The sequence below is a fragment of the Dipteris shenzhenensis genome, chromosome 13 (assembly GCF_047967505.1).
Source record: "Dipteris shenzhenensis isolate YYH24624 ecotype China chromosome 13, Dip_SZ_1.0, whole genome shotgun sequence".
Classification (NCBI taxonomy): Eukaryota; Viridiplantae; Streptophyta; class Polypodiopsida; order Gleicheniales; family Dipteridaceae; genus Dipteris; species Dipteris shenzhenensis.
This window is the reverse complement of record NC_141608.1, coordinates 40,942,090-40,968,337: the sequence shown is the minus strand read 5'-3', so window position 1 is coordinate 40,968,337 and position 26,248 is coordinate 40,942,090. Positions and strand designations below refer to the sequence as shown.

Genomic DNA, 26,248 nt, shown 5'->3' with positions numbered 1-26,248 from the left:
CACAAATCTTTACATGAATCTTTGGGAATGGTAACATAATCGGATGGCTTTTGACGAAACTCACATGTAGAGTAGACGTCTCTATGAAAATTTCCATATGATCCTTCTTACAACTTTTACTTAATAGGGGTGACATTGAAAACCCCTCTCAAACTATCTTCATGAAAACGTTTCTCCAAAGAAACCTCATTGAAGCAAGCCATCAAGGTAGTTTTGCCAATGAAACCCCTTTGAAGTAGGTCTTCCAAGGTAGTTTCGCCTTTGGACAACACTTTTAAAAGTGACATGACTTTCACATCCAATGTCCAAATATAAGCATTCAGCCACTCAAATTGATCATAATATCCCATTTGAGTGTTAGAAAAAGAGAGAGAGAGCTAGAGAGCTGAACGTTGTGCTTGCAACAGATGAAGTGAGTAGTACAAGAAGTGGGATAGGTTTTGTCTAAGTGACAAAACCTTATCCTTCACTAACCGTAGTTAGTGAACTAAGTGTGGTTAGGGAGAAAAACCTCTAAAATGAGGGAAAAGTGTCCCTAACCTACTTATTACATTACATTGGTCATTGCTAGAATATAATAATAATTCTTACACCCCCCTACAGTGCCAATGTCATGTACAAGGAAATGATCAATCACCAAAAGGAGATAAGTTTAGGGCATTGCAAAATGCCTCAAACTTTTCACGTGGAAGTGCTTTGGTGAAGATGTGTGCAACATTGTCATGTGTTGACACATAGATCATACTGATCTCTCCTGCATGCAACTTCTCTCTGACATAGTGATAGTGAGCCTTAATGTGCTTCATGCGAGCATGAAACACAGGATTCTTTGCCACTGCTATAGCACTCTGACTATCAGTGAGAATCAGAGAAGGACCCTCCAATGAAAGATGAAGATCAGCAAACAAATGACGTAGCCAAACACATTCAACTGTTGCTATGAAAGCTGCCCTGTACTCAGCTTCACATGAGGAGGTAGCCACTGTAGATTGTTTCTTGCTCAACCAAGAAATGCAAGCATGTCCTAGAAAGAAACAATTCCCACTGGTGGACTGCCTAGTATCATAGTCTCCAGCCCAAACAATCTGAGTCACTGTAAGCATGCATCTGCAAGTCACCCCCCTTGGGAAACATCAAGCCTAAAGACTTTGTACCTTACAAGTAACAAAAGATGCATTTTACAGCCTGCCAATGCATAATCTTTGGGCTGTGCATATACCTACTCACCTGAGAAACTGAAAACTAAATATTAGGTTGTGTATTGCAGAGATAAATGAGGCATCCAACAGCCTGACTATAGTGTGAGACATCAATTGATTCACCCGCATCATGCATTGTAAGCTTCAGCTCTGGCTCCATGGGAGTGGACATAGGCTTGCAATCATGCATGTTGAATCTGTCCAAGAGTTTTTGAACATACTTGGACTGAGACATAACAATGCCACGTTTCTCTTGAATAAACTGGATCCCCAAAAAGAAATGTAACAAGCCCAAGTCTGACATATCAAATGTAGCTTTCAATTGGGCTTTAAAATCTGCAATTACTTCTTCATTTGATCCGGTGAGCAGCATGTCATCTACATAAAGAATGATGACCAAAATATCCCCCCCATCCTTCTTGATGTAGAGGGTGCTCTCAGTTGGACTATTGTGCAGTCCCTTGCTGGTTAGAAAGGCATCAATTTTGGCATACCATGCATGTGGGCTTGTTTCAGCCCATACAAAGCTTTATTCAGCTTGCATACTTGATGTGCATTTCTTGAAATTTCAAAAACCGGAGGTTGTTTGACATAAACCTCTTCCAACAAGTCTCCATTAAGAAAGCTGTTTTAATGTCCAACTGATGAACATTCCATTCAAAATTTGCAGCCATTGCTATAATTGACTTGATGGTGGTCATTCTGGATGTAGGAGCAAAAGTCTCCTCATAATCTATGCCCTTTTTTTGAGCATATGCTTTTGTAACCAGCCTTGCCTTGTACCGATCAATGGACCCATCTGGCTTTCTTTTGACTTTGAAAACCCAACGTGTACCTATGGCATTCTTACCTGGTGGCAAATCCACGACATCCCAAGTCTGATTTTTATGGATGGACCGCAACTCATCGTGCATGGCATTCATCCAATGCACATTATCCTTTGCTTCTTCAAATGTCTCAGGCTCCTCCTCATCAAGAAGAGTATCTGCATAAGTTGATTCAACTGAATGAGCTCCCTCCATGTGCCTTAGTGCACTACGAGTTTTGCGAGGCAATGGAGCTTCAAGCCTACTCTCCCTGAAAGTCTGAAGCAACCAATGCGGGACTGTTTTGGCTGTGTGTATCTCTTGAATTTCTTGCCTGACAACTTCATCCACACCCTGAGGTTGTACCAATTCAGCTGGGGGCTGAATCTGTACTTGTGAAGCTGGCGGAGGTTGCTGTAAATTCTGAGTTTCAGCGGGGGAACCAAATGCTATAGGAAGCATCCCCTCAAACACATCATCTGAAGAGGCCAGAATCTGAAATTCAGCATGTGTATGTGCATAATTTTCATGTAAATTCTAAATTTCAGCGGGGGAACCAAATGCTATAGGAAGCATCCCCTCAAACACATCATCTGAAGAGGCCAGAATCTGAAATTCAGCTTGTGTATGTGCATAATTTTCAGAGAATATAACATCTCTACTTACAAAAATCTTGCGTGTAGCAAGATTGTAGAGACGATAGCCTTTGCTTTGTGAACTATATCCCACAAAAATGCATTTGAGTGCCTTATCTGACAACTTGTGTCTGAACTCCACAGGCACGTGGGCATATGCAACACAACCAAAAACTCTAAAATGGTCCACTAAAGGCTTTCTCCCATGCCATGCCTCATAGAGAGTGATTGTCTTCAAAGCCTTTGTAGGAGCCCGATTTAAAATATAGGGATGCGTCAATTTTACGAGCAAAAACCTATGAGCAGGTTTATCCCAGTGTGTTTTTCAAGAGATTTTTAAAAATGTTTTTTTTAGGAAACATGGTTTTTACACTTTTATTTTCACTAGAACTAGATCCCTTTATCATAAAAATATACAGACTCATTTTTACACAACATAATTTTCTTATTTAGAGACATCCCTTTGTACCCCTGTTATTACCTTAAAAAAGTGTTGATTCCTTTAAGAAACATTCCTCATAATCACTCTCAATGTAATAATACTATGTATATATAATTACTTATTAACACGTTTATATCATATGGCAATATCTTTTTAGCGTTTTTATAGCATATTTATGGACATGTTTCTAAAGAAGTTTAAATTACTATAAATAAGTATTAACTTGGGCTTATATACCACTCTCATAAAATACATGTAATATTTAATACTATATATGGAAGATTTTCCAAAATATAACTTCATGGATGTGCTCAAATGGGGTGTTCCGATCAATTTGAGTGGTTGAATGACTATATTTGGACATTGGATATGAAAGTTATGTCACTTTTAAAAGTGCTGTCCAAGGTAGTTTCGCCAGCGAAACTACCTTGGGAGACTTGCTTCAAAGGGGTTTCGCTGGCGAAACTACCTGGATGGCTTGCTTCAATGAGTTTTCTTTGAAGAAACTCTTTCATGAAGATAGGTTGAGAGAGGGTTTTCAATGTCACCCCCTATTAAGTAAAAGTTGTAAGAAGGATCATAAGGGAATTTTCATAGAGAAGTTTACTCTACATGTGGGTTTCTTCAAAAGCCATCCCATTATGCTCTCACCATTCCTACAGACTCACCTAAAGATTTTTGTATAAAATAGGCATTGCTATAATACTTTGCATATTTCTAAGTGAAACTATGTTTTCTTCTGATCGATTTTTGCCATATTTATGCATAGTTGGAAGCTTTTTTTTTCCTTCGCTCGGACGCTCGGAAGATTTCGCTCAGAAAATGCTCGTCCCCAAAATATAGTTGGCACACATGAGGCCTTCCAGCCAAAACCTGTGAGGCAACTTTTTACTTGTAAGCATGCATCTATCCATTTCCATGGCGGTGCGATTCTTCCGTTCAGCTTTGCCATTCTGTTGAGGTATAAGCCTCACTGTAAGCTAATGCATAATGCCTTTTTCTTTCAGAAATGTCTCAAATTCATGAGACATATACTTCCCCTCTCGATGTGTGCGAAGTGTTTGCACCTTGAGTCCTGTCTCATTCTCAACCATAGCCACAAAGTGTTTGAAATGCATAAACACTTCTGATTTTGCCTTGAGACCATAGACCCAAGTGTAGTTGGTAAAGTCATCTATGAATGCAACAAAATAGAGATAACCCCCAAAAGCAGGTGTCCTCATGGGACCGCAGACATCACTGTGAATAAGCTGTAATTTCCTTGTAGCTTTTACTGCACCATCCTTTTTGAAGGGAAGCCTATGCATTTTGCCAAGAATGCAACCTTCACATGCATGAGGAGGAGGCGACTCCAAAGGAGGTAATGCATCAACCATATCATGCCTCTGAAGTGTCATTAAGCTGCCATAGCTCATGTGCCCATACCTGGCATGCCACAACTCCGCATTCTGCATCCCAGCAGTGGGAGTGCTAACTGATAATGCAAGATGGGATCTTTTTTCATATAAATCAAGTTGAAAAAGACCCCGATACAAAGTGCTAGACAACCTCAAAGCATAGTCCTTTGACTGCACACTTGTCATCATTAAAAACAACCTGAAATCCTCCTCTATTGAGGGAGGACGCTGAAAGCAAATTCTTAGTTCTAGGAGGATTCAAGATCTTTGGATTCCATTTGTAGTTCGACCTTTTTACCTTCATGGTCCATGGAGGTCTTGGGAAGATCATTGATGACTCTAGTTTTTTTAATGATCAGTATTCAGTATGTATGATTAGTATGATCAGGATTCAGTATGTATGATCAGCCTTCTCCTTTAAGTGCTAGCCTTCATCATGGCTGAGTCTGCCCTTCACCTCCGGAGTGCCGACAGAAACTCAGTACGAAGACTTTGTGTAAATGGATGCTCAAGTATGTGTGGGTGTGTGGATTTGTGTGTGTGAGAGCATATTTTTATACTATGGTCTAACACCCGCTGTTGGGCGCTGATGACGTCAGTGGGGAAGTCATAGTAGCTAGTCCCTGCTATGCATGATGGAGTTTATGGTTTTCAACCTTGTGAGTGACTATCATGAGATTGAAACTGCACTATGTTGTGTTTTTAGAGGATGAGTTTGGGAATGTTCCTGGATTCATCTAGGTATATGTATGATCATTCAATATGTATGTGTGATGATGATCATTGAGTGCTCTAGTATGTATGATCATTGATGCCTCTAGCTTTTTGTATGATCAAGATTCAGAATGTATGGTGCTCATACTTGATATGTATGGTTTTTGTATCATGTTTGCACTATGGAGTCACTTACAATCTTTATTTGCACATTTTTGTATATGGCATGATGCATACCCTAGGTATAAATGCACATATTAACCCGTTTCATTGATTTTTCGAAACCTGTTTCAAATGTATGAAACCCGTTTGAAACCTCCCATTTCAGAAACTCCTTGCAACTATGTTGTGGATGCCCGTGACAATTATGTCCTCCTTTCGGGTTAACTCTTAAGCAATATAGCAGACCTTGATAACCAAGCATCATGACCTACGACACCAAGATTCACGCCAAAGGCTGAGCATGAAGATATTGGGAACTAATTAAAGGGTGTAAAAACTCTTGCGGCGGATATAAAATTGTACAGATGCCCAAAGCATCTCATTCTTGTATGAATTGAAGGCGAGTAAAATTGAATGAGCCCTATGGATTGAAATAATTTTACAGTGTGCGAAATTTATCTCATGCATTTTTTTTCAAATCCATAAGAAGAAATATGTATTTAAAGCTTTGAAAATACAAAGTAAACAATCCACGAAGTGCTGAAGAGAGCACTAGCTGCCTTGCAACCTGCCTCTCGAGGTCTATACAAGCAGATGATACCTTAGATGTGAAAGGCCAAGCCTTATTTAGATTGCTCATGCCTTTTGGCTATCTTCCTAGAACCCTTCATACCTTGCTCCTAGATAGCTCGCAGAGTATAGATATCGTCCTAGATACTCATAAGGGTGGTTGTAGGTCAACTTTGCCCTCCCTCCACCCCCAACCACCCAAATTACAAGACTACATTTGCAACCTAGATATTCTAGGTTGTGATATTGCCAATCGTCTTCCAAACGTTGTCCTTCAAAGAAAGATTTGGGTGCTACCTATTCAGAGGATAGAGGTCACTAATGGCTTGCTCACCATATATCAAGTAAGCCGGCTAGTTTATCTCGCTAACTGCCACCACCCCAACCACGAACCTTAGAGAAAGAAAGAAAGAAAGAAAGTTTATCAAAGTCTTTGAAAGACTGATGGGTCTACGAGACCGTGAAAATCTTGGTACAAATGAGCTGTGAGGGTGGAGCTACTAAACGAGCATCCACACCAATGCATAATGCAAAAAATGTAGAATGGTAGTACTAAGTACTAAGTACAACATAGTCATGTCGGTGGTCGACTGCATATCAATCTCATCATCATCATCATCACCAGGACATCAGGGTGGATGAGGCAATGGAGGCATGAAATCGGCGATAGAGTGTTGTCGGCCACTCACAGGTGTTGCCTTGTGACGTCTCCTGGTCATAGCTCTGCGCCTAACCCCTCTCGGCCGGGCTTCGTCTCTAAAGAGGGAGGGGATATCCCCAAGTGTAATCTGCGTGTCAACCCTCTTTTGGCTCGAGTGTGTGAGTTTGTGTACTCGCACGAATCCGCACACACTTTTTTGTTTGTGAAAAGCATTCGTATTTGCATGCGTAAATATATACATGTGCGTGTGTGGGTGTGTAAACTACCTGTTGGCATCTTGTTGGCAAATGTTTACAGGAAAGCTTGGCATATCCTGAATCTTACAAACCCAAATGGTAGATTATGCTTGGGTAAGCATAAGTGTAGCTTTGCTTACCAAGTTATTTTATTTCTATTTGCTTTATTTCATGCCTTTTCTAAACCCCCATCTCCTCTCCTTTTCTCTCTTGTTCATGCATTTGAAATGGAACATATGAGTTATCCCTTGACTGTTGTCAGTCTCGTGAAGGTCTACTCGGATATTTTACATATTTTGACCTCTAAACCTCGATACGACTCTTTTTCAAACTTGGATAGTTCTACTATTTTCTTTTCGTAAAGATTAGTCAAAATATGCTGAGAGTTTTTTGACCTCTAATCCTCGATATGACTCTTTCTCAAACTTGGATAGTTCTACTCTTTTCTTTTCGTACATATTAGTCAAAATATGCTCATCCTTATCATTCTGTTTTGATTTATAGCCTAGTTGAGATTCGTAAGAAGTAAGAGAAACTTCTATAACCATCATGGGTCATTGTGAGTTAATCTACAGGTGTGAATTCTTCATCTTTGGATTAGTGAATGGAATGACCCTTTATACTGCTGAAATAAGCATGGGAAGGGTTTTGCAAAAGTGGGGATATCACCTAAGATGATGATTGGCGCAGTTCAGAGATCTCTTCTCCAAGCTATAGGTGAAGGAATACAGAAAGTAAGAGAAAGAGGTGTGCAGTTGCCTGGATGTCTGTGAATAGTACATGGTGACAGCTCGCAAGCTGTAAGTCAGCTTATACAAAGGGTGCTTAAGACCTGGTCAACACGATAATTCCTATGGATATTGCAGTGTGAATGCATAGCGATAGTCAGCAGACTAGGTGAATCAATACGTGATGCTCAAAGAACCACATTGATGATTTACATAGTACTCTGCAAGAAATTGGAATATTTATAATAAGCAGACGCCAGTGTTACTTTTTTGTGTGTTGAGTGGCAAAATAAGCTCATAAATAGCTATGCCATTTCCTAGATGTGTTATGGTGGTGGATGTGTACTGGTGGTGGATGTGTACTGCCTATAGTGATTCAAGTCTAGTAATAGAGTGTTCTCCAATGGAAGTTGAAGTTATGATAGCAGTCTATCATCCCTGTGTATTTTGAGTGATATGACCTTTCCCCCATACATAGATATAGATCCTCAACCAATCCAAGATACGAAAGATGGGGATAAAGGAAGCTACAGCTGAAGCACAAGGCAACTGAACCAAATAAAGTCCAGCTAGCCAAGTGAGAGAGTGTGTTGACGTTGATGCCTCACTGCTTCTTTTAAACGTATTTGTGGTAACATTTTACAAGGGAAATGTTAAAATCCAGGAGATAAATAGCAAGTAATTTCATCCAAAGATCTGTATGGAACACTCTCTGTGTGTTTTTGTTAAAGTGGATGCCTCATCAGGCCTGACTAGAGAAAAATATCTCAGTGCAGAGTGTGATGACTCATTAGGTTAAGCTGGAGAAGACAATATCAGTGCAGAATGGCATATTGTTGGGGGATGCTCACTCAATCACTCTTTTGGGAGGTCATGTCCATACATTGTATGAAAACTGGGAGATTGAACGCAAATTTTCAGGATTAGCTAGAGCAACTTTGAAATCACCTCGTGTAGAAGGGGACAGTGGCCCTCCTTCATTCCATGGCCTACCTGTGGCTAAGCAAGGAAGGCAAGATGCAGAGAAACATTCATCCGTGCTGCAACCAAGGCAAGAATCAAGTATGAGTCTCTGTTTAACCCTGTACAGGAACCGTTTTTAATTTATTGTGAATGATTGTGCCACTGCAACAGTAGAGTAAATCCCTATCTGATGATCTTTTAGCTCTGTGCGCCCCCCCCCCCCCCCCCCCACACACACACACATTTATTTAAAAAAAAAAAAAAGGGATACAAAGAGAAAGAGAAAGAGAAAGGAAAAAATAAGGATGTGTTTGTATGTCTACATAGTATGAGGTCTGGACACATCTCGCATGGATGTCACAATAAAGACAGCCACAAAACTCTGAATTTGTACGACTGGATATATTGTAGTCTTACATACTGTGTGTGTGTGTGCGCGCGCGCACATGCTGGATGAGGCTGTTGAGTTTGTCTTAAGTATAATCCTTAGGATAGGACTCCACCGACCACTGCACTAACTCACCTCCATGTGGCAAATGTAAGTTTGCTTTTACACTTGTAGTGGTTTCTGAAACCGTCTTGTAGGTATCTAAGGGAGACAGGCTTCCCAAAGAAGTGTCTCTTGGATGCATTGCCTCAAGGCAGTTTGCCTCATGAGCAAGACTTCCCAACGACATCTTCATGGGAAAATTCTCTGTATTAGTCTCCATGGCCTTGGGGGTAAGTTCCTTGTGAGAAAGACTTCCCTATTCTACATGGTAGAACAGAATTCATAAATAGAATTTCTAAAGGGAATTTCAATTTGGCAAATATCTAAAAATCGTAGAGAAGACTAACATAGAGATCACCTCTAGAGGATTTTTTAAAAGTGCTTTCGAAGCTCGCTTGCGAAGGGGTGACTATGGGGAAAACATCAGATCAAGAAGGAAGAATCCTCATTTATTCCTTCAGAGGTTTGAATTATAGAGGCAATTGTCTCCCTTAGGAAGCCTGCAGTTTGGTGAAAGTGAGAATGTGAAATAGCCACTTGCAACTTTGAGCCTGTTTTGAAAAACGACGAGTTAAGTTGGGTTGGACTTTGTTCCTAGGACTGACTTGGGTAGAGTATGAGTTTACACAAGCCTCTTTGTAGGGATTCGTTGCTATGACCATTCAACCTAGTGTTGGTGCAACTCAATAATGCTAGGTGAATTCTCCTATTGATGATGATGAGATTAGTGACACTAGATTTCCCTGCCCCTTTTTGTTGGAAAAAATGGCTAATTTATGTGCTCGTATAGATGGAGGTTATGCAGCAAGGTGTTCTTTACATGCTTATTGATTGGAAGAACAAAGATCATATGTGCACATGTGCTTGCAAGTGCGGGTATGAAGTGGCATACATGAGGAGTTTAGCCACTTTATGCAGCCATGTTGGTAGTGGGTGTCAAATTTTTATTCGATTGCAAAGACTGCAATAGCTATGGTACTTTTTTTAAATTGAGTGCTTGCATTATGGGAGTAGTACAAATACATGAATAATATGTTGGACAGTGTACACTTCTGGAAGCTCTGATACGACATTGGGGCTGAAACCATATGGAGTAAAAGCATGAAAATAAAGAAAATGTTGAGAGGCTGGGAGGATGCTTTTAGTAGGGCTGTGTGGCCACCGCTCTGTGTCGAGCTATGTAAAGCTAGTCGCCACTCAACCTGACCGGATACCTCCAACAGACCCAACCAAATTGGCCATAAGTTGGCCTATTTGGCCTTGGCAAACTTTGCGTATTTGTTCTATTAGCTGAATCTGTGAGTTGTTCTTTACCGTTGCAGGGCATGCTCCCCTAGGACTCCCTTGCTGCACCTGGTTTCTCCTCTTGATTTGTCCAGCTCATGTGTAATGAAGGGGGAAAAAAGGGCTACTTTAGAAGCCTTTTAGCTAGAGTTAGTGGGAAATGTGGAGGGACTATATAAGTTCCCATCCACCATTCATTGTACACTTTTGATGTGACATCTAATCCTGTCTCCTACTCTCCTTCCTCATACTTGTAGCCTCTTCTCTCTCTCTCTCTCTCTCTCTCTCTCTCTCTCTCTCCTTCCCACCTCTTCCTCTCTCTTTCCTATCCCATCTTCCTTCTCCCCCTCATTCTCTCTCCCTTCCGCTCTTCTATCTCCCTTTCTCTCCGTACCCCTTTTCCACATTGGTACGAGAGCTCCGACCTTGGCACCATTGCATTCATCCTTGGCCCTTTCCACAATGCAGGCAGCGCCGCCAACAAAAGCTCAGAGGGAGTGCAAGCCCAACGACAAAGCAAGCGCCTAACGCACAGGCAGAGTTGTTATCAAGCCAATTGAACCAGCAACTCTACCTTTGACTAGATGGTTCTAACAGCGAGCTAGACAGTTGTGCATGAATCAGACACATCAGCGTGGTTCTTGTCTATACAACTCTCCACAAACTAGATGAACCATTCCCTCACAAAATTCAACTGCTACTGACGGACGGAAATCGTTGCTTGATGACAAATGGCAGAGCTGCAACCTTCCTCAACTGTCGTTGAGCCAAGTGAACCAGCAAGCCTACCTTCGTCCAGGCAGAGCTATCGTCAAGCCTACCTTCGACCAGATGGTGCTGACGATGAACTAGACAGTTGTGCATGAACAAGACACATCAGCTTGGTTCTCGTTTATACAACTCTCCACAAACGAGACAAACCATTCCCTCACAAAATTGAACTGCTATTGGCGGACGACAATCATTGCCTAACGACAAGTGGTAGACTTGCAACCTACCTCAAGATGAACTAATATCCTCGGCTCGGACAAGTAGTGAGAAGCACCAAACGGCTCCCCATCTTCTGAAACCTATGTATTGAAGCCTGCAAATTAGATCTGTACCTCACTCGACTGTTGTTGTAATCAACCTACCACGAGATAGGATGGCATCATTGAGGGGATCTTCAAAAGTGGGCAATGAACCCCATTTCGTGAGCTCGCGACAAGTCTCGAGCTGAGCCTCCACAAAGCTCACCCTCTCCACCTACTCACACCGCCCCAACTTCCGTTGACACCACACCCATGCACCGCGCTCTCCGCTATAGCTACACTGCCTTGCCTACATCCGTCGTCATCGCCCTGCAAAACCTTAGGCTTAGTTCTTAGGTTAGTGTAATTGAGGGTTGGCTAGTTGGTTAGGTTAGCAGTTTGAGTTTAGTTAGTTAGGTTGGGTTAATTAGCTAAGGTTAGTTTAGATAGGTTTAGTTAGGTTTGTGTTTAAATTAACCAAGGGTAAGTTTAGTTGTGACTTGGATTGAGTTACACAAACCAAGGGTGACTTAGTAGTCCTAATTGCCTTATCTGTTCTAGGTTAGGAGTCCTACGTGTCTTGGGTGACTTATGACCCCTCCCCCCCCTTTTCCCTCTCCCAAAAGAAAACAGAGAACAGGTCGTCACAGCCAACCCCTTTTGGGCTCATTTGGGCTCCATTTTGAAGCCTCTTTATCTACCCTTGTCTCGAGGTTCTACATCGACACTTCTTGTGTGTTGTGCACAACATAATAGGTGCTATTACAGCAGCATTCACTCCTGTCTATTTCATTGATCTGTTTTCTTTCTTTGCCGTATTTGCTTGTAGGGCGGCCTTTTCTGCTAGATTGGGACTCTTCATCGACCCTCATCTTGAGCTTCTACATGGACATTTCTTGTATACATAATAGGTGCTATTACAATAGCATCCACTCCTATCTATTTCATTGAGCTGCTTCCTTTCTTTGCCATATTTGCTTGTAGGGCGGCCTTGTTTGCTAGATTGGGACTTTTTGTAGGAAGCTAGCTACTATAGCGAGAGATAGACTATCCTCACTCTCTCTCCTGCTCAATACTAACTGCAACTGCAAGATGATGCACTCAATACACAAAGTGAGCTGTGGGTGTGAGTCAGAGAATCAGAGGGAGAGAATGTAGTGGACCTTCGAAGAGGAAATAGAAACAACTGAATAATGAATGCCCAAAGGGCTGAATACAACTGTATGAAGGGACTGAAACCCTCACTGCAAAACTGGAAGACTAGACTACCTAGAGGAAGGTGAATCCTCACTAGATCCTTGAAGAGGCTGAGGCTACCCTGTTGGTCTGCTGCGGGGAGGCTTGACTCTGCTACTCTGAAGGCTTGAAGGCCTGAGGAGTGGATGAAGAATGAGGGCCAAAGGCTGCCCTTTTATAGGTAGATAGGTCAGCTTGGCTGACTTGGTCAACGCCGACCATTGACCTTGTTCGGCTGGTCAACACCGACTATGACTAGGTCGGTCAAAAAAGTCAACGCATTGACTTTTGACCAAGAAGTCAACTCTACGTTTTCTGACCTGTGATGGTGTGGCATTGACTTCCCGTTGACTATGTGCTGATTGTTGATTGCATAGGGCTGCCTGAGTGGCTGTACGGATGCCTACGTAGCCGTTGACCCGGCTCCCTGCATTGGCACAAGCTAGCATGGCCATGGGTGTGTGGATGCCCGTGACAGCTACATTTGGGCTTCCACTCTCTAGTGATGGCACTGAAGTGTGCCCCTCGTGTTGAGGAGTCCCTACATTACAGTGATGAGGTTGCTTAGCATGAGCATGTGCCTACCACAGTGGGTGCACCCTTTGGTGGTACATAAGTTCCTACCATTGAGCCCCTCTTTCCAGCATTGCGGGATGTGCATGCATAGTTCCTTGAGGCATTAATCTCACTCCATGATACATCTCTAGAGTTGGGGCATCATATTAGTCTCAGTAGATTGGCTAGTAGCTCGGCTAAGTTGCCACACATACATTATTAGACAAGGGCAAGCAGCCTATGCCTCAAGATCGGAGAGCTAGGGTGTATTCTCAGCTCCATGTGGAGGCTTCATGTCAGATGCTTGCCATACCGCAAGTTTTCAGCCTTCCAGGCCATTTCATTTTGAGCAGTCTGCATCCTAGCATGGGGATTACTTTGGCATTGATGATGCATTCGTTGTGCCATAGATAACCTTTTTTCTGGATGTGAGGCCATCCTATAGTTTGCATCTCTTTGCAGCTTTGCAGATGGGGCCATCTATCCATAGTTGCTCTGAAACGCATTTTAGAGCCATATGAAACCCACGAAACGTTTGCGGAATGGTTTGCTTTAGGAAACATGTTTTTTTCAGCCTCAAAATTCATGGACCTAAAAAATATGTTGTCTTGTCAAAGATTGCGCCGCTTGCACATTTCGCCTCTTCGCATACCTTCACGCCATTGAATCCACTCCGTATTCAGCCATGAAATTCACACCCTTTTTCTGCCCTGATTCTGACATGCAAACCTTGGTATTCGAGGATGCTTAGACTACGTTGCAACTGACGTCAATTGTGGCCACATCGCTTGTGCTGACGGGCGTCAGGTAATCGCTCTTCAAGTTGTCTGCTTGGGACGTTTCTTGGACTCTCCTACAGCCTTGCTGTGGTTTCCATGTTTGCCCTTAAACCTTGCATGTGTTTTCCCTTGTGCAGCAGCTCATCCTCGATTGAACGAAGGATGAGCTGCTGCAGCAGCCAGGTGTCATCCTCTTCATGAGATTTGCCCTCTTCTATTGGGTCTTGCTGCCTTGGCCTGCGATTTTGGTTTTCCCCTTATCCATCGTACTATGCAGCAAGGTATCTGATACAAGCTGTCTCTTGCTTCTAGCAGATTGCAGCTCGCAAGATGCCTCGCTCACAAGACCCTTTATGGAGCCTTGTCACCTTCCAACACAAGTATGCACACTCGGGTTCAAGCAGGTGGATCTGCAATTTTTGTGGTGATGCACACAATGGTAGTATTACAAGGTTGAAGGCACATTTGACCCACCTAAGTGGCCATGGTGATGGGCCCTGTGTTGCTGTCCCAAGGCATATTTGTTTACAGCTAAAGGATTCGAAGGCTCGTGAATTAGGCATTCTAGTTGAAGAGGTTGAAGAACCCCCACATCTATCTGTGCCTTGCATTGATGAGCACTTGCAGCCAGGATCTACCATTGTAGACAGTCAACAGGGTGTTGGTGTTGCAGATACGTCTAGCTCTACACCACGAGCAAAGAGATCTGCCTTATCTCTTTTAAAGAAAGGACATGTAAAAGCAGGTATGCAAAAGGCTGCTATGAAGCAAGCAACAAGAGAGGTGACAAAGCTATTTATACAATGTGCATTGTCCTTTCATATATTGCGGACTCCTTGATGGAAGAAGGCTATTTGGGCAATCTCCCGCATAGGTTGTGAATGGGATGGCCCTTCTTATGAGGCCTTACGCGCTACAGAACTTCAAAAAGAAAAAGCAGTTGTGGAGGGGGAGATGCAGCCTATTAAGGCAACATGGGCAAAATATGGATGCACTTTGCTATGTGATGGATGGAGTTGCGTAAGGAAGAGGAATGTGTATAACATTCTAGTGTCTTCATGCAAAGGCTCAATGTTTCTTCGTGCGATAGATGCTAGTGTGGCAGGTACTCTGGTTACAAGCGAGTTTATCTTTCGCCATATACGGCAGGCCATATTAGATATTGGGGAACATAATATTGTGCAGGTGATTACTGACAATGGGTCAAATTGTGTCTCCATGGGACGATTGTTGGACGATGAGTTTCCAAAAATTGTATGGACACCTTGTGCCTCACACTCCATGGATTTACTGATTAAAGATGTGGGGAAGGTGCCTTGGGTGAGCAACATTCTTCGTAAGGCTTCTAGTATGGTGAACTTTGTCACTAAGTGGCCCAAAGTGCTGAGCATGTTTAGAGCTAATAGTGATCTTGAACTCTTGAAGCCATCGAAAACTTGTTGTGCATACATGTTCATTGTGGTAGAGAGATTGGTCAGAGTGCAGCCAGGCTTGTTGTGCACTGTTGTGTCTTGTGAGTGGTTTGCATGGGAAGATAAAGACCAGCCAAAGTCTCTCTCTTTTGCTCGCATGGTTATCCACCCAACTTGGTGAGAGGAGGCCATAGTTGCCAGCTGAAATGGAAACGGAAGAAACGAAAACGGGAAAAATCGGGGAAACGGAGTTTCTTGCCCCCACCAAAACGGAAACGGAAGAAATGGCAATATGGTACAATTTATGTATAAACATTTATTTTTTATACATAATACAATTATCAATAGAGTGCAAATTATACATAATACAACTGTCTATACTTGAAGCATCATGCATGCTTCTATGATTCTAAATTCCATGAATGATGCTTCAACAATCGACGTGTGTCATGAACTAAGTTCCAGGTTCTAACTTCTAACAAGTTTGAAGTTACAACAATCTGAAGTTTGAGAGGGAGGATGGAGAGGTGAGAAAGGATGGAGAGATAGAAGGAGGATGGGGAGGTGAAAGAGGATGGAGAAGTAGAAGGAGTTGGAGGAGGATGAGAGGTAGAAGGAGGACGGAGAGGTAAGAGGAGAGGTAGTAGAGGGATGTAGAGCTAAGAGCAGGTTGAGGATGGAGAGCAATCGCCAGCTTGCAGGATGGAGAGCAGATGCCAACCTGCAGAATGGAGAGGATGGAGAGCAGAGGCTGTAGCCTATAGGGTGGAGAACAGCTTGCAGGATGGAGGGATGGAGAGGAGAGGAGGTTGCAGGTGCCAAGCTCAGGAATCAAAGATGGAGAGGCTGGCGAGTAGCAGGATGGAGAGCAGCAGCACGGGAGGTGGCAGAAACAATGACAAGACGTGATGAATCGGCAAAAAAGGGTTTAATCAAAAGAGAGCAAAAAACGGTTTAATCAAAAGATGGCAAAAAACACTTTAATCAAAAGAGGCCATCCAAAAAAAAAACAACAATGATTACGAAACTGCGTTTCTGGAAGAAATGCCGTTTCTGTTTCTAGACCAGAAATGGCCATTTCTGGTAACTATGGAGGAGGCTGATGCACTTGTGAAGACAATTCAGCCAATTTATAATGTTCTCCGACTCAAGGACATGGAGGGAAGCACCATTGGACTGCTTTATGAGTTCATAGATAAGATTGGGGAGGCTCTCAATGTTGGAACATTCTTATCTACCGAGAGCTTCTTACCATATATATGCCTTGAGTGTTGAATTGTTTTGAGAGATATGGAACCGACGATGGGATTGGTTCCATAGACCAATCCATGCAGTGGCACATATCTTGCATCCCCTATGGAGAAGTGAGCAGCGATACCTCAGCCAAGAGATCGAGGAAGGATGGACCTCTTACATCAGCAAGTTAGTGGATGGGGATGTGCAGACGACAAGACAACTAGAGGATGAGCTTCTTGTCTTTCGAAATGGCAGCCAAATGTTTGGATGCCAAACAGCATTGTTGCCGGAGACACAATTGCAGCCTTCATCTTGGTGGCAGAAATATGGCATTGGCACTCCAAACTTGGTAAGCACTAAGAACGAAGTACTATGAACCATGCAAGTTAAGTGATAAGTGTGTGACTTGCATGTTGATCAGTGATTGCTGAATCTTTTTCTCTCTTTTTTTGCAGACAGGCATTGCCATGCATGTTCTCTCACAAGATTGCAGTTTGGGTGCATGCGAGAGAAACTGGAGCACATGGGCTCTATTTCACACTAAGAAGAGGAATAGATTATCCACTGCACAAGTAGAGAGGCTTGTATTCTGCCATTGCAACCTGCGATTGTTTGAGCAAAAAGGCAACCCCCTTGAGCCTCAGCAAGTCAATCCAGATAAAATCGACATTACAAAGACCCTTGACATTCCTGATATCCCTGATGAAAAGGGGGATATCTACTCCATGTTATATGAGGAGCTCATGGCTCCAGCTCGCATCCCTCGAGCTCGAAGTTTTCAAGAATTAAATGACTTATGGCTGTGTATTTTGTGCCAATGATCAATCATATCGTAATTTTTATGAAATTTTGGATGGTGTCTTGGTCACTGTTGGTAGCTTGTATTCAACTTTAAAGAATTGAAAGTGTGTGCACTTATGTGCTGTTTTTCAGCTCATGTTTGTTTGAAACTTTATTGAAATGTTTCATAAAAATATGAAACTTCTAAACGTTTTTGAAACCCATTTCAAATCAGACATTTCTGAAACGCTTGGTAACTATCTATCGTAGAATGCGCTGGTATGCATTCGTTAAATGCTGCTTTCATCGCTCCAACCAACATGCTTGGAGGGGTTTACATGGCAGCCACAACAGTGGGAGAGAGGTCAATCCTCCTCTCAACCTTTTGGCATGTAGTCCTCGCAAAGAGATGCATTTGGCAGACACACACAGCCTGGGGTTCATGCTCCCATTGCTCCGCCAGTGAGCACATACAGCCACATGCAGCCGGTGCATCAAACGATGGTTCTACTTTTCAGCAGGGTGTTAGTGGTGGGCAGCAGGCCCCTATTAATGAGATGCTTTCAGATGGCTTGCTTTCATACCTTTCACTACACGAGGACATCCGTGATGAGATGCTTTTCCACGAGTATTTGAACCTCAAGCGTGATGATGCTCGCAATTCTGGAGGCTACTGCCCAATGAGTTGGAAGAATGGCTCACAAAACTGGAAGACTACTTCCGCTTCTATTCCAAGCATGATGAGGGGCGCATTATATTTGCTGTGATGCATTTATAGGATTATGCTCACACTTGGTGGCGGTACATGAGGGACTCTCCACAAAGGCCAACCATTTGGTAGAGTTTAAAAAGATGATGGCCACTATATTTGTATCCTCGCTGATACTAGAGCAGTACTTGCTGAATTTTATGCACTGTCGAGCACAGTTCAGGAGTATTTGCGAAATTCTTGGAGGCTTTTCCTTTCTGTGCATGACATTCCCAAGAAGGGAAAGTCGATGCATTTCATTTATGGTTTGAACCCAGCTCTGGCCTCCAATGTGAGGGCTCAACCATTGAGCAAGCTGCCAAGCTCTCGGAGGTTTTCAAGGCCAAGTATGCCACAAGTACAAGAATGCTACAGGCAGCCCACATGGGATTGCATTTGAGCATGACAAGAAACCCTTGATGCTGTAATGGCATGACCGGAAGGGTGTAGCGGTCCTATTTCCAAGGTTTCGCACAACATCGGGCAGCAAAATGCGGTATGCCAAGCCCTATAGGCACCCGGATGCAAAGCCAGGAGGGAAAGCAAGTGCTGTAACAGAAAAATCAGAAATAAAACAGCAAACTAGGGCCATCATGGATAGTGGAAAGAGAGCCAATTTATGCTTTAAGTGTTGTGACAAATGGACTCCCGAGCACAGGGAGCTGTGCAAGATGAGAAATAGTGGCACAGCCAAACCCAGCAAGATTATTGAGCTAATCTCTCTAGTTGCTGGAGCCGCAAAAGGTTCTGATTTTCCCTTTCATCCAGGCGGTGTTACTCAGCTTGGAAAGCACACGAGTGACACACATAGGGTACAGCCCAGCAAGAGTATTCCAGGTCGTATGCCTGAAGTCTCTTTCGTGAAGCATTGTACTACTATGCCATTCCATGCACGGAATGATGCTGATGGGAATGCTCTTGTGGAGGAGGAGGAGCAATATTGGGATGCTCAGCCAATACTTCATTCGATTTCGCTTGATGCATGATGGGTGCCAGGTTTTGCGAAGACATCGAGATTGAAGGGTGAGATCCAGGGCAGGATTGTTCATATGCTTGTGGACAGCAGGAATACACATAGCTTCATCAACACCAAGACCTTGCATAAGGTGGGATTGGTTGCCACAGATAGACCATGGGCTGAGGGTGGAGGTCGCCAATGGACAGCATATGATCAGGAGACTATGTTGCCATGATGCAAGGATCCAGCTCTCTCATGATTATGATTTTGTAGGTGATATCTCTGCATTGGACATGGGTCCAATCAATATTGACCTTGGTTGCGATTGGATGAGTTTAGCATGGACTTGAATGTCTTGACACTCCACTTTCCACATAAGGGTAGATCAGTGGTATTGCATGACATGACAGCCCCAAAATGGCGTATCATTTCAGCAAGGCAGTTGGCCCGACTCCCGAGAGCTCAAGATAAGAAAGTGCCATTTGTGCATTAAATCTATCAGTGGCTCATATAGGCAGCAATCCTGAGGTGAAGGGTATGGAAATGCAACAGTTGCTCTCAGATTCCATGGATGTATTTGCTGATATGCCATCTCTGTTGCCTCCAAAGAGGGATGTGGATCATGCCATAGTTTTGAAACCTGGCAATAATGCCATAAACAAAGCCCCATACCGTCTTCCCAAAGTAAGTGCTGGAAATTTTGAGGCTGCATCAGCTTTATGCAAAAGCTAGTAAATGTACTTTCATGGCACAAGAGGTTGAATATTTGGGGCACATTGTGAGTAGAAATGGTATTCGGGTAGATCCTGCAAAGGTGAAATGCATCAGGGAATGGCCGCAGCCGCAAAATCCCACCCAGCTGAGAGGTTTTTGGGTTTCCCTCCTAGAGGAGACTGATTCGAAAATTTGTCAAGAGGGCAGCTCCTCTTACTTACCTTTTGAAGAAGGATGCCTTTTTGTCGTCAAAAGAAGCACGACTCAGTTTTCAAGACTTGAAATTTGCCTTGACTCATGCACTTGTGTTGGTATGCCTCGACTTCTCAAAGGCATTCATTGTGGAGGCAGATGCTAGTGGCAAAGGTTTGGGGGCTGTTTTACGACAAGAGCATGGTGTAATAGCTTATGAAAGCAGAAATTTTGAGGCCAAATAGCTCAACTACCATGTTGATGATCAAGAAATGTTGGCCATCTTACATTAGCTGTATAGGAGCAAAATCAAGGTCAAGACGAACCATAGGACACTTAGATATTTCCTCACACTGCCCACCTTGTCTGCCAAGCAAAAGAGATGGTTGGCTTTGTTGGGGTAAAGGCACATTGCCACCCCTTTATTAAAGATATGACACCTATGACTGTCTTAAGACAGTCATAGGGTGAAAAACCTAATCCTAATAAAACTTAAGAGTTTGTGGTGTGGCTCATCACTACACACTTGCATCTTTAGTGTCACTTCTCTCTCTCACTCTCTCTCCCGGTTGTTCTTCTCCCTCTTTCCTTCCCTCACAACTGGTATCAGAGCCATCATCTCTTCCTCCCCACCCCTGCTTACCTCCCCCTCTACCCCTCCTTATCCCCTCGAGACTCGTGCCCTCAGGCAGCGTGGGCGGAGCTTGGCATTGCGCAGGCAGCACGGGCTGCAGCGGGGCAGTGAGGGCGTAGCGCGGGCAGCTGCAGCAGCAGCGCGGGTTTCAGCGGGGTAGCGCGGGCAGTAGCGAGGGCGCAGCGCAGGTTGCAGCAGGGCGGCGCTGAGCAGCGCCAGCAGCTGCAACAGCAGCAGCTAGCTGCTACAGCCTCAGGGCCTCGAACAAGGCGGCGCGCAGGCGCGCGCGTGTACGGACGTACGGCCGTCCGTACCGTCGTACGGACTCCGTACTGTACGGACGCCGCCATACGTACAGGGACCTACGTCAGAAATTTTCGTCAGGGAGCGGCATCAGAGAAGGGCATTTTTGTTTTTTGTTTTTTTGGATCTATACCCTGCACAGGTACAGTAGGTACAGTGGTACCCTGCATAAGTACACAGGTACATAAAGTACAGCAAGTACAGCAGTTTTTTTTTCTTTGGGGAAAGAAGACAAAGAGAGAGCATTCCCGGCTGTTCAGTCCTTCAAACTGTGTTTTTTGAGGTACAGCAAGTACACTCTTGTCCCTCGTGCTTGAGGTGACTAGTACCACAGTGTGTGGTGGTTGCACAGTTATCTTGTTTCGGGAAGGTAATGCCTTGATTTTGCAGAGGATTTTTATGCTTTTGCTGAGTGCAAATCTCAGCTTTTGGGTGACATTTTCAAAGGGCTTTTGCTTGGAAGCTTATGCAGTGTATGCCTTGAGGCAGTGTGGAGCCAGGGAGCCCACATTGGTCTTGTTTCAGCAGTGTATTCAGTGACATTTCTGCAGGTCACATTTTGTGTACGACACCTTGGAAAATCTCAATTGAGCCACGCTTGGCCAGGGCACATCGAGTTACTCGGTCCCTAACTGTCCATCGTTGACAGTGCTCAAAAGATTCTCTTCAGTGTTTGTACGTTGGGATCTGTGTTGTTATTGTGTACACAGGGCTGTTTATGCATTGCATTGTCAGGTGAAAGTGCCAGGAGAGCGCTGTATTTTGTATGCTACCTCAGTGTTGAGGTGTTTTTCACTTGGTACAGGTGTCAAATCAAGGGGCTTTTGCCCAGATTTTGCTTGAGAGCACTTGGGTTACTGTTTGAGACCTTCAGATGCCTTTTATCCCCTTGGCAGAAGGGTGATTGCTTGGGATTTGTCCCATTTTCTGTTGCAGGTTTGTGACAGGCTGAAGTGTCTGGAGCCTCTTTTTCAGTGAACAAAACAGTGTATGACAAGTGGTTTATGCATATAAAATCAGTGCAATACCTCATCTGAGGTGGGAGAAGTGATCAGGACAGCAATGTTTGGTGCTTCGTCAGCTGATGATGCACTGTTAAAGCACTTGTGGAACAGCTGCAGCATTCTGAAATTACTGTTTTATGCCTATTTGAGCACGGTACAGTGTGTCAGGAGGTATAGTAACTGGAGGGAAATTTTTTCTGTTTTGCTGCAGATTTTTTGACAGTAAAAACAGCACTATTGTGAGTGCTCCTGGCTCTTGATAGAGCAGGTTTTTTCTGAGAAATCAGAATTTTATTCAGTCCTTTTTTTTACAGAATTTTATTCAGTCTTTTTTTTTACTTACGGGGAGTCAGGTACTTTCCTTATCTGATATGGCATCAGGGGGAAGTGAATCATCAATTCTGAACATAAAGAAATTGGAAGGGGCACACAATTATGCATTATGGGCAGAACAGTGTTTGAATGTACTTCTGCTTAAGAAGATTTCTAAGCCCATAAGGGTGAAGGGTGTCAAGCCATCTGGGATGTCAGATGATGAGTGGGAGGAGCTAGATTTGTCCGCGAGGGCTGCTATCATGCTTACTCTCAGTGATTCTCTTGTGTATAATGTTCAGGCTGAAAAGACCTCTTATGGCGTATGGCAGAGGCTAGCAGAGTTGTATGCCCAAAAGAGTTCAGCCAGTAAGGTGTATTGGTTGAAGAAGCTGGTTGATCTTCGCATGAAGGAAGGTACAGCTATGACCTCACACTTGAGTGAGTTCAATGCCATCTTTACACAGCTGATTGCACGGGGGTTGAACCTTGATGAGGAGTTCAAGGCTACTTTCTTGTTGTGTACCCTCCCTGAGAGTTGGGACACTTTCAAGACCACCCTGTCTAATTCAAATGTCACTCTTATATATGCTGAGGTAGAGAGCTCTCTCCCAATGGAGGAGATGAGCAGGAAGAATAATGCGGGCAGCAAGTCTTCAAATGCTTTGCAGGTACAGGAAAGAGGCAGGACTCAGCAGAAGGGCAGATCTGCTAGTAAGTCCAAATCCCGCAGTCAGTCCCTTGGCAAAAAGGATATTGAATGCTTTTATTGTGGCAAGAAGGGACATGTGAAGTCTAAGTGCTTCAAGTTTATACGGGATCAGAAAGCCAAGAAGGCTGAGGTAAAGGATGCAGGCAGTGGAAGCAAAGGCAAAGGCAAGGCCAAGGTAGATGACTTGGATGCAGTGAATGTTGCAGCAGAGGACAGTGACAGTGACAGACATGATGTTCTATGCTCTTCTGCTATAATTGCACATACTTTGGTTATTGATGGCCATGACATGCACACCTGGCTCTTGGATTCAGGTGCTTCTTTTCATGTTACTCCTCATAGGGAGTGGTTTACTTCCTACACAGGTACTCATGGAGTTGTTCACCTTGGGAACAACTATGCATGTCAGATTGCAGGGATTGGCAGTATACAGATAGTATTCCTTGATGGACGCATATTTATGCTTGATGGTGTTCGCCATGTGCCGCAAATCAAGAAAAATCTGATTAGCACTGGCTTGTTGGATGACAGTGGTTACCACACCACATTTGGGGATTCCAAATGGGTGATTACTGATGGCCAGGTTGTAGTGGCTGAGGGTTATAAGAGTGATACCTTGTATCCTCTTTATGTTTCCAGTGTAGGTAATCATGTTGTTGCCATAACCGAGCTGCCAAAGGTTTCATTGTGGCATAGCCGGTTGGGACACATGTCCGTTAAAGGAATGCAAGAACTGTCACGTTTGGGTTATCTGCCGTCTCTTTCATTTTTAGATTTGCCTACTTGTGATCATTGCATATTTGGCAAGCATTCTATGACTCCTCATAAGAGGAGAACTCCCCAAAATAGAGCACCGCTTGATCTAGTGCACACTGATTTGTGTGAGATGCCACCGCTATCACTAGGGGGTGCAAAGTATTTCATTACTTTTATTGATGATGCCACACGCAAAGTGTGGGTCTATTTCTTGAAGCATAAGAGCGATGCCTTAAATGCTTTCAAGAAGTTTGTCGCTCAGGTTGAGAATCGGACAGGTCGCAGGCTGAAATGCCTCAGATCCGATAATGGGGGTGAGTATGTGTCACATGCTTTTGTACAGTTTTGCGAAGCTAAGGGCATTAAACAGGAACTCACAGCCCCTCATAATGCATCTCAAAATGGTGTGAGTGAGCGGATGAATCGAACTATTCAGGAGAAAGTTCGATGTATGTTGTCTTATGCTGCATTGCCCCATGGCTTTTGGACAGAAGCCGTGCAAACAGCAGTTCACATAATTAACAGGTCGCCGAACAAGGCTTTGGAGTTGAAAGTGCCAGAAGAGGTGTGGTCTGGCAAGCCACCTTCATATAAGCACTTACGTGTGTTTGGCTGCGAGTGCTTTGCTCATATACGCAAAGAACTGCGCACCAAACTGGAGCCGAAGTCTTCCAGATGCATCTTTATGGGTTATGGTGACGAAGGTGAAATGGGGTACAGGTTATGGGATCCCGTTAAACGGAAGATTATACGCAGCAATGATGTCATCTTTAAAGAGGATAGTGTACACAAAGAACCCGTGCAACCTGTGGAATACAGGAGGGTTATTTATGATGATGTCGGACAGCAAAGAATGCCCTTTTATATGCAGCAGCAGGCTGCTGCAGATAACCCTGTTCAAGAGGGTATACAGGCTGAAAATCAGCCAGATAATTTTGCCAATGATGCACCACAGGATATGCCAGCAAATGGGGCTGTAGAACAGCCAAATATGGTGGTACAGCCACCCGTCATGCATGACGAACAGGCTAGACAGCAGCCTAATCCGGAACATTTTGTTAGGAGGAGCACCCGTGTACAACGGCCTCCTGACAGGTTTGTTCCAGGAGCCAATAATGTGGCTGATTTTATTATGCTGACAGATTGTGGTGAGCCTTCCAGCTTCAAGGAAGCTATGGGAAGAACAGAGAAAAGGAAGTGGGAGAAAGCCATGCAGTTAGAAATGGAGTCCCTACTTCAAAATGATACATGGGACTTGGTGCAGCTACCTGCAGGCAGAAAGGTTTTGCCATGCAAGTGGGTTTACAAAGTCAAAGTGGATTCAAATGCTTTACCGAGGTATAAGGCCAGATTGGTTGCCAAGGGATTTAAGCAGGAGAAAGGCATTGACTTTGATGAGATCTTTTCCCCTGTAGTCAAGATGACTACTTTGAGAGCAGTGTTAGCTCTTGTTGCTCATGAGGACATGGATTTATGTCAGATGGATGTGAAGACTGCTTTTCTTCACGGAGATCTCCATGATGAGATCTATATGAGTCAGCCAGAGGGATATGCTGTTAAAGGGAAAGAGCAGCTTGTGTGTAAGCTCAAGAGGAGCTTGTATGGACTCAAGGAGGCACCAAGAGAATGGTACAAGAAGTTTGATGCCTTCATGCAGTCCCAAGGGTATCATAGGTGTGAGACCGATCATTGCTTGTACACCAAACGGGCAAAGGATGGCAGTTTATTGCTACTCATTCTATATGTGGATGACATGCTAATTGCCAGTAAATCTCAGCATGAGATTAGTGCTTTGAAGAAACAACTGCATAAGTCTTTTGACATGAAAGACTTGGGTGATGCAAACCATATTCTTGGCATGCAAATTACTCGTGACAGGTCCAAGGGACTTTTGTTTCTGTCACAGAAGGAGTACATTGACAAAGTACTGCAGAGGTTTAAAATGGAGGGGGGGAAGTCTATTAGTACCCCGCTGCCTCCACATTTAAAACTCAGCAGTAAGGACAGCCCCAGATCAGATGATGATAAGGCTGAAATGGCCAAGGTTCCGTATGCATCTACAGTTGGTTCTTTGATGTATGCCATGGTTGCCACTCGTCCGGATATTGCTTTTGCGGTGGGAGTCATCAGCAGGTATATGGCAAATCCAGGCAAGCGGCACTGGGAAGCAGTGAAAGGTGTCTTGAGGTATCTCAAGGGTACCAAAGACTTGTGTATATGCTATGGTAGGCAGGATGCATTGGTGCATGGTTTTACAGATTCAGACTATGCAGGGAATGCAGATAACCGGAAGTCTACTACCGGTTATATTTTCACATTTGCAGGAGGTGCTATATCATGGGTGTCTCGGTTGCAGAAATGCGTTGCACTGTCAACTACTGAAGCTGAATATGTTGCAGCCACTGAGGCTTGCAAGGAAGCAATATGGCTTACTCGGCTGGTGGGAGATTTGGGCATTACAGGAGATATGCCAGTTTTGCATTGTGATAGTCAGAGTGCTATCATGTTGGCAAAGAATCCGGTCTTTCATCAAAAGACCAAGCACATAGAAGTGAAATATCATTTCATCAGGGAGGTACTGGAAGACAAGCGACTTGAGCTTGTGAAGGTTCATACTGAT

The 26,248-nt window shown here is 43.7% G+C and overlaps 1 protein-coding gene and 2 pseudogenes across 2 annotated transcripts in view; all 3 read left to right on the top strand.

The window, feature by feature from the left end:
* The window catches only part of LOC147895403 (tudor domain protein (DUF1767)), a 65,223-nt gene that overhangs the window by 33,028 nt on the left and 5,947 nt on the right, over positions 1–26,248 (top strand). For both annotated transcript variants that reach the window (XM_087383316.1, XM_087383317.1), the window contains exon 3: positions 8,345–8,612. In XM_087383316.1, coding sequence (XP_087239442.1) covers positions 8,345–8,612 — 268 coding nt within the window. The remainder of the gene's footprint in view (positions 1–8,344; positions 8,613–26,248) is intronic.
* Positions 14,198–16,655, top strand: LOC147895405 (uncharacterized; annotated as a pseudogene).
* LOC147895404 (uncharacterized) lies at positions 16,681–17,336 on the top strand (annotated as a pseudogene).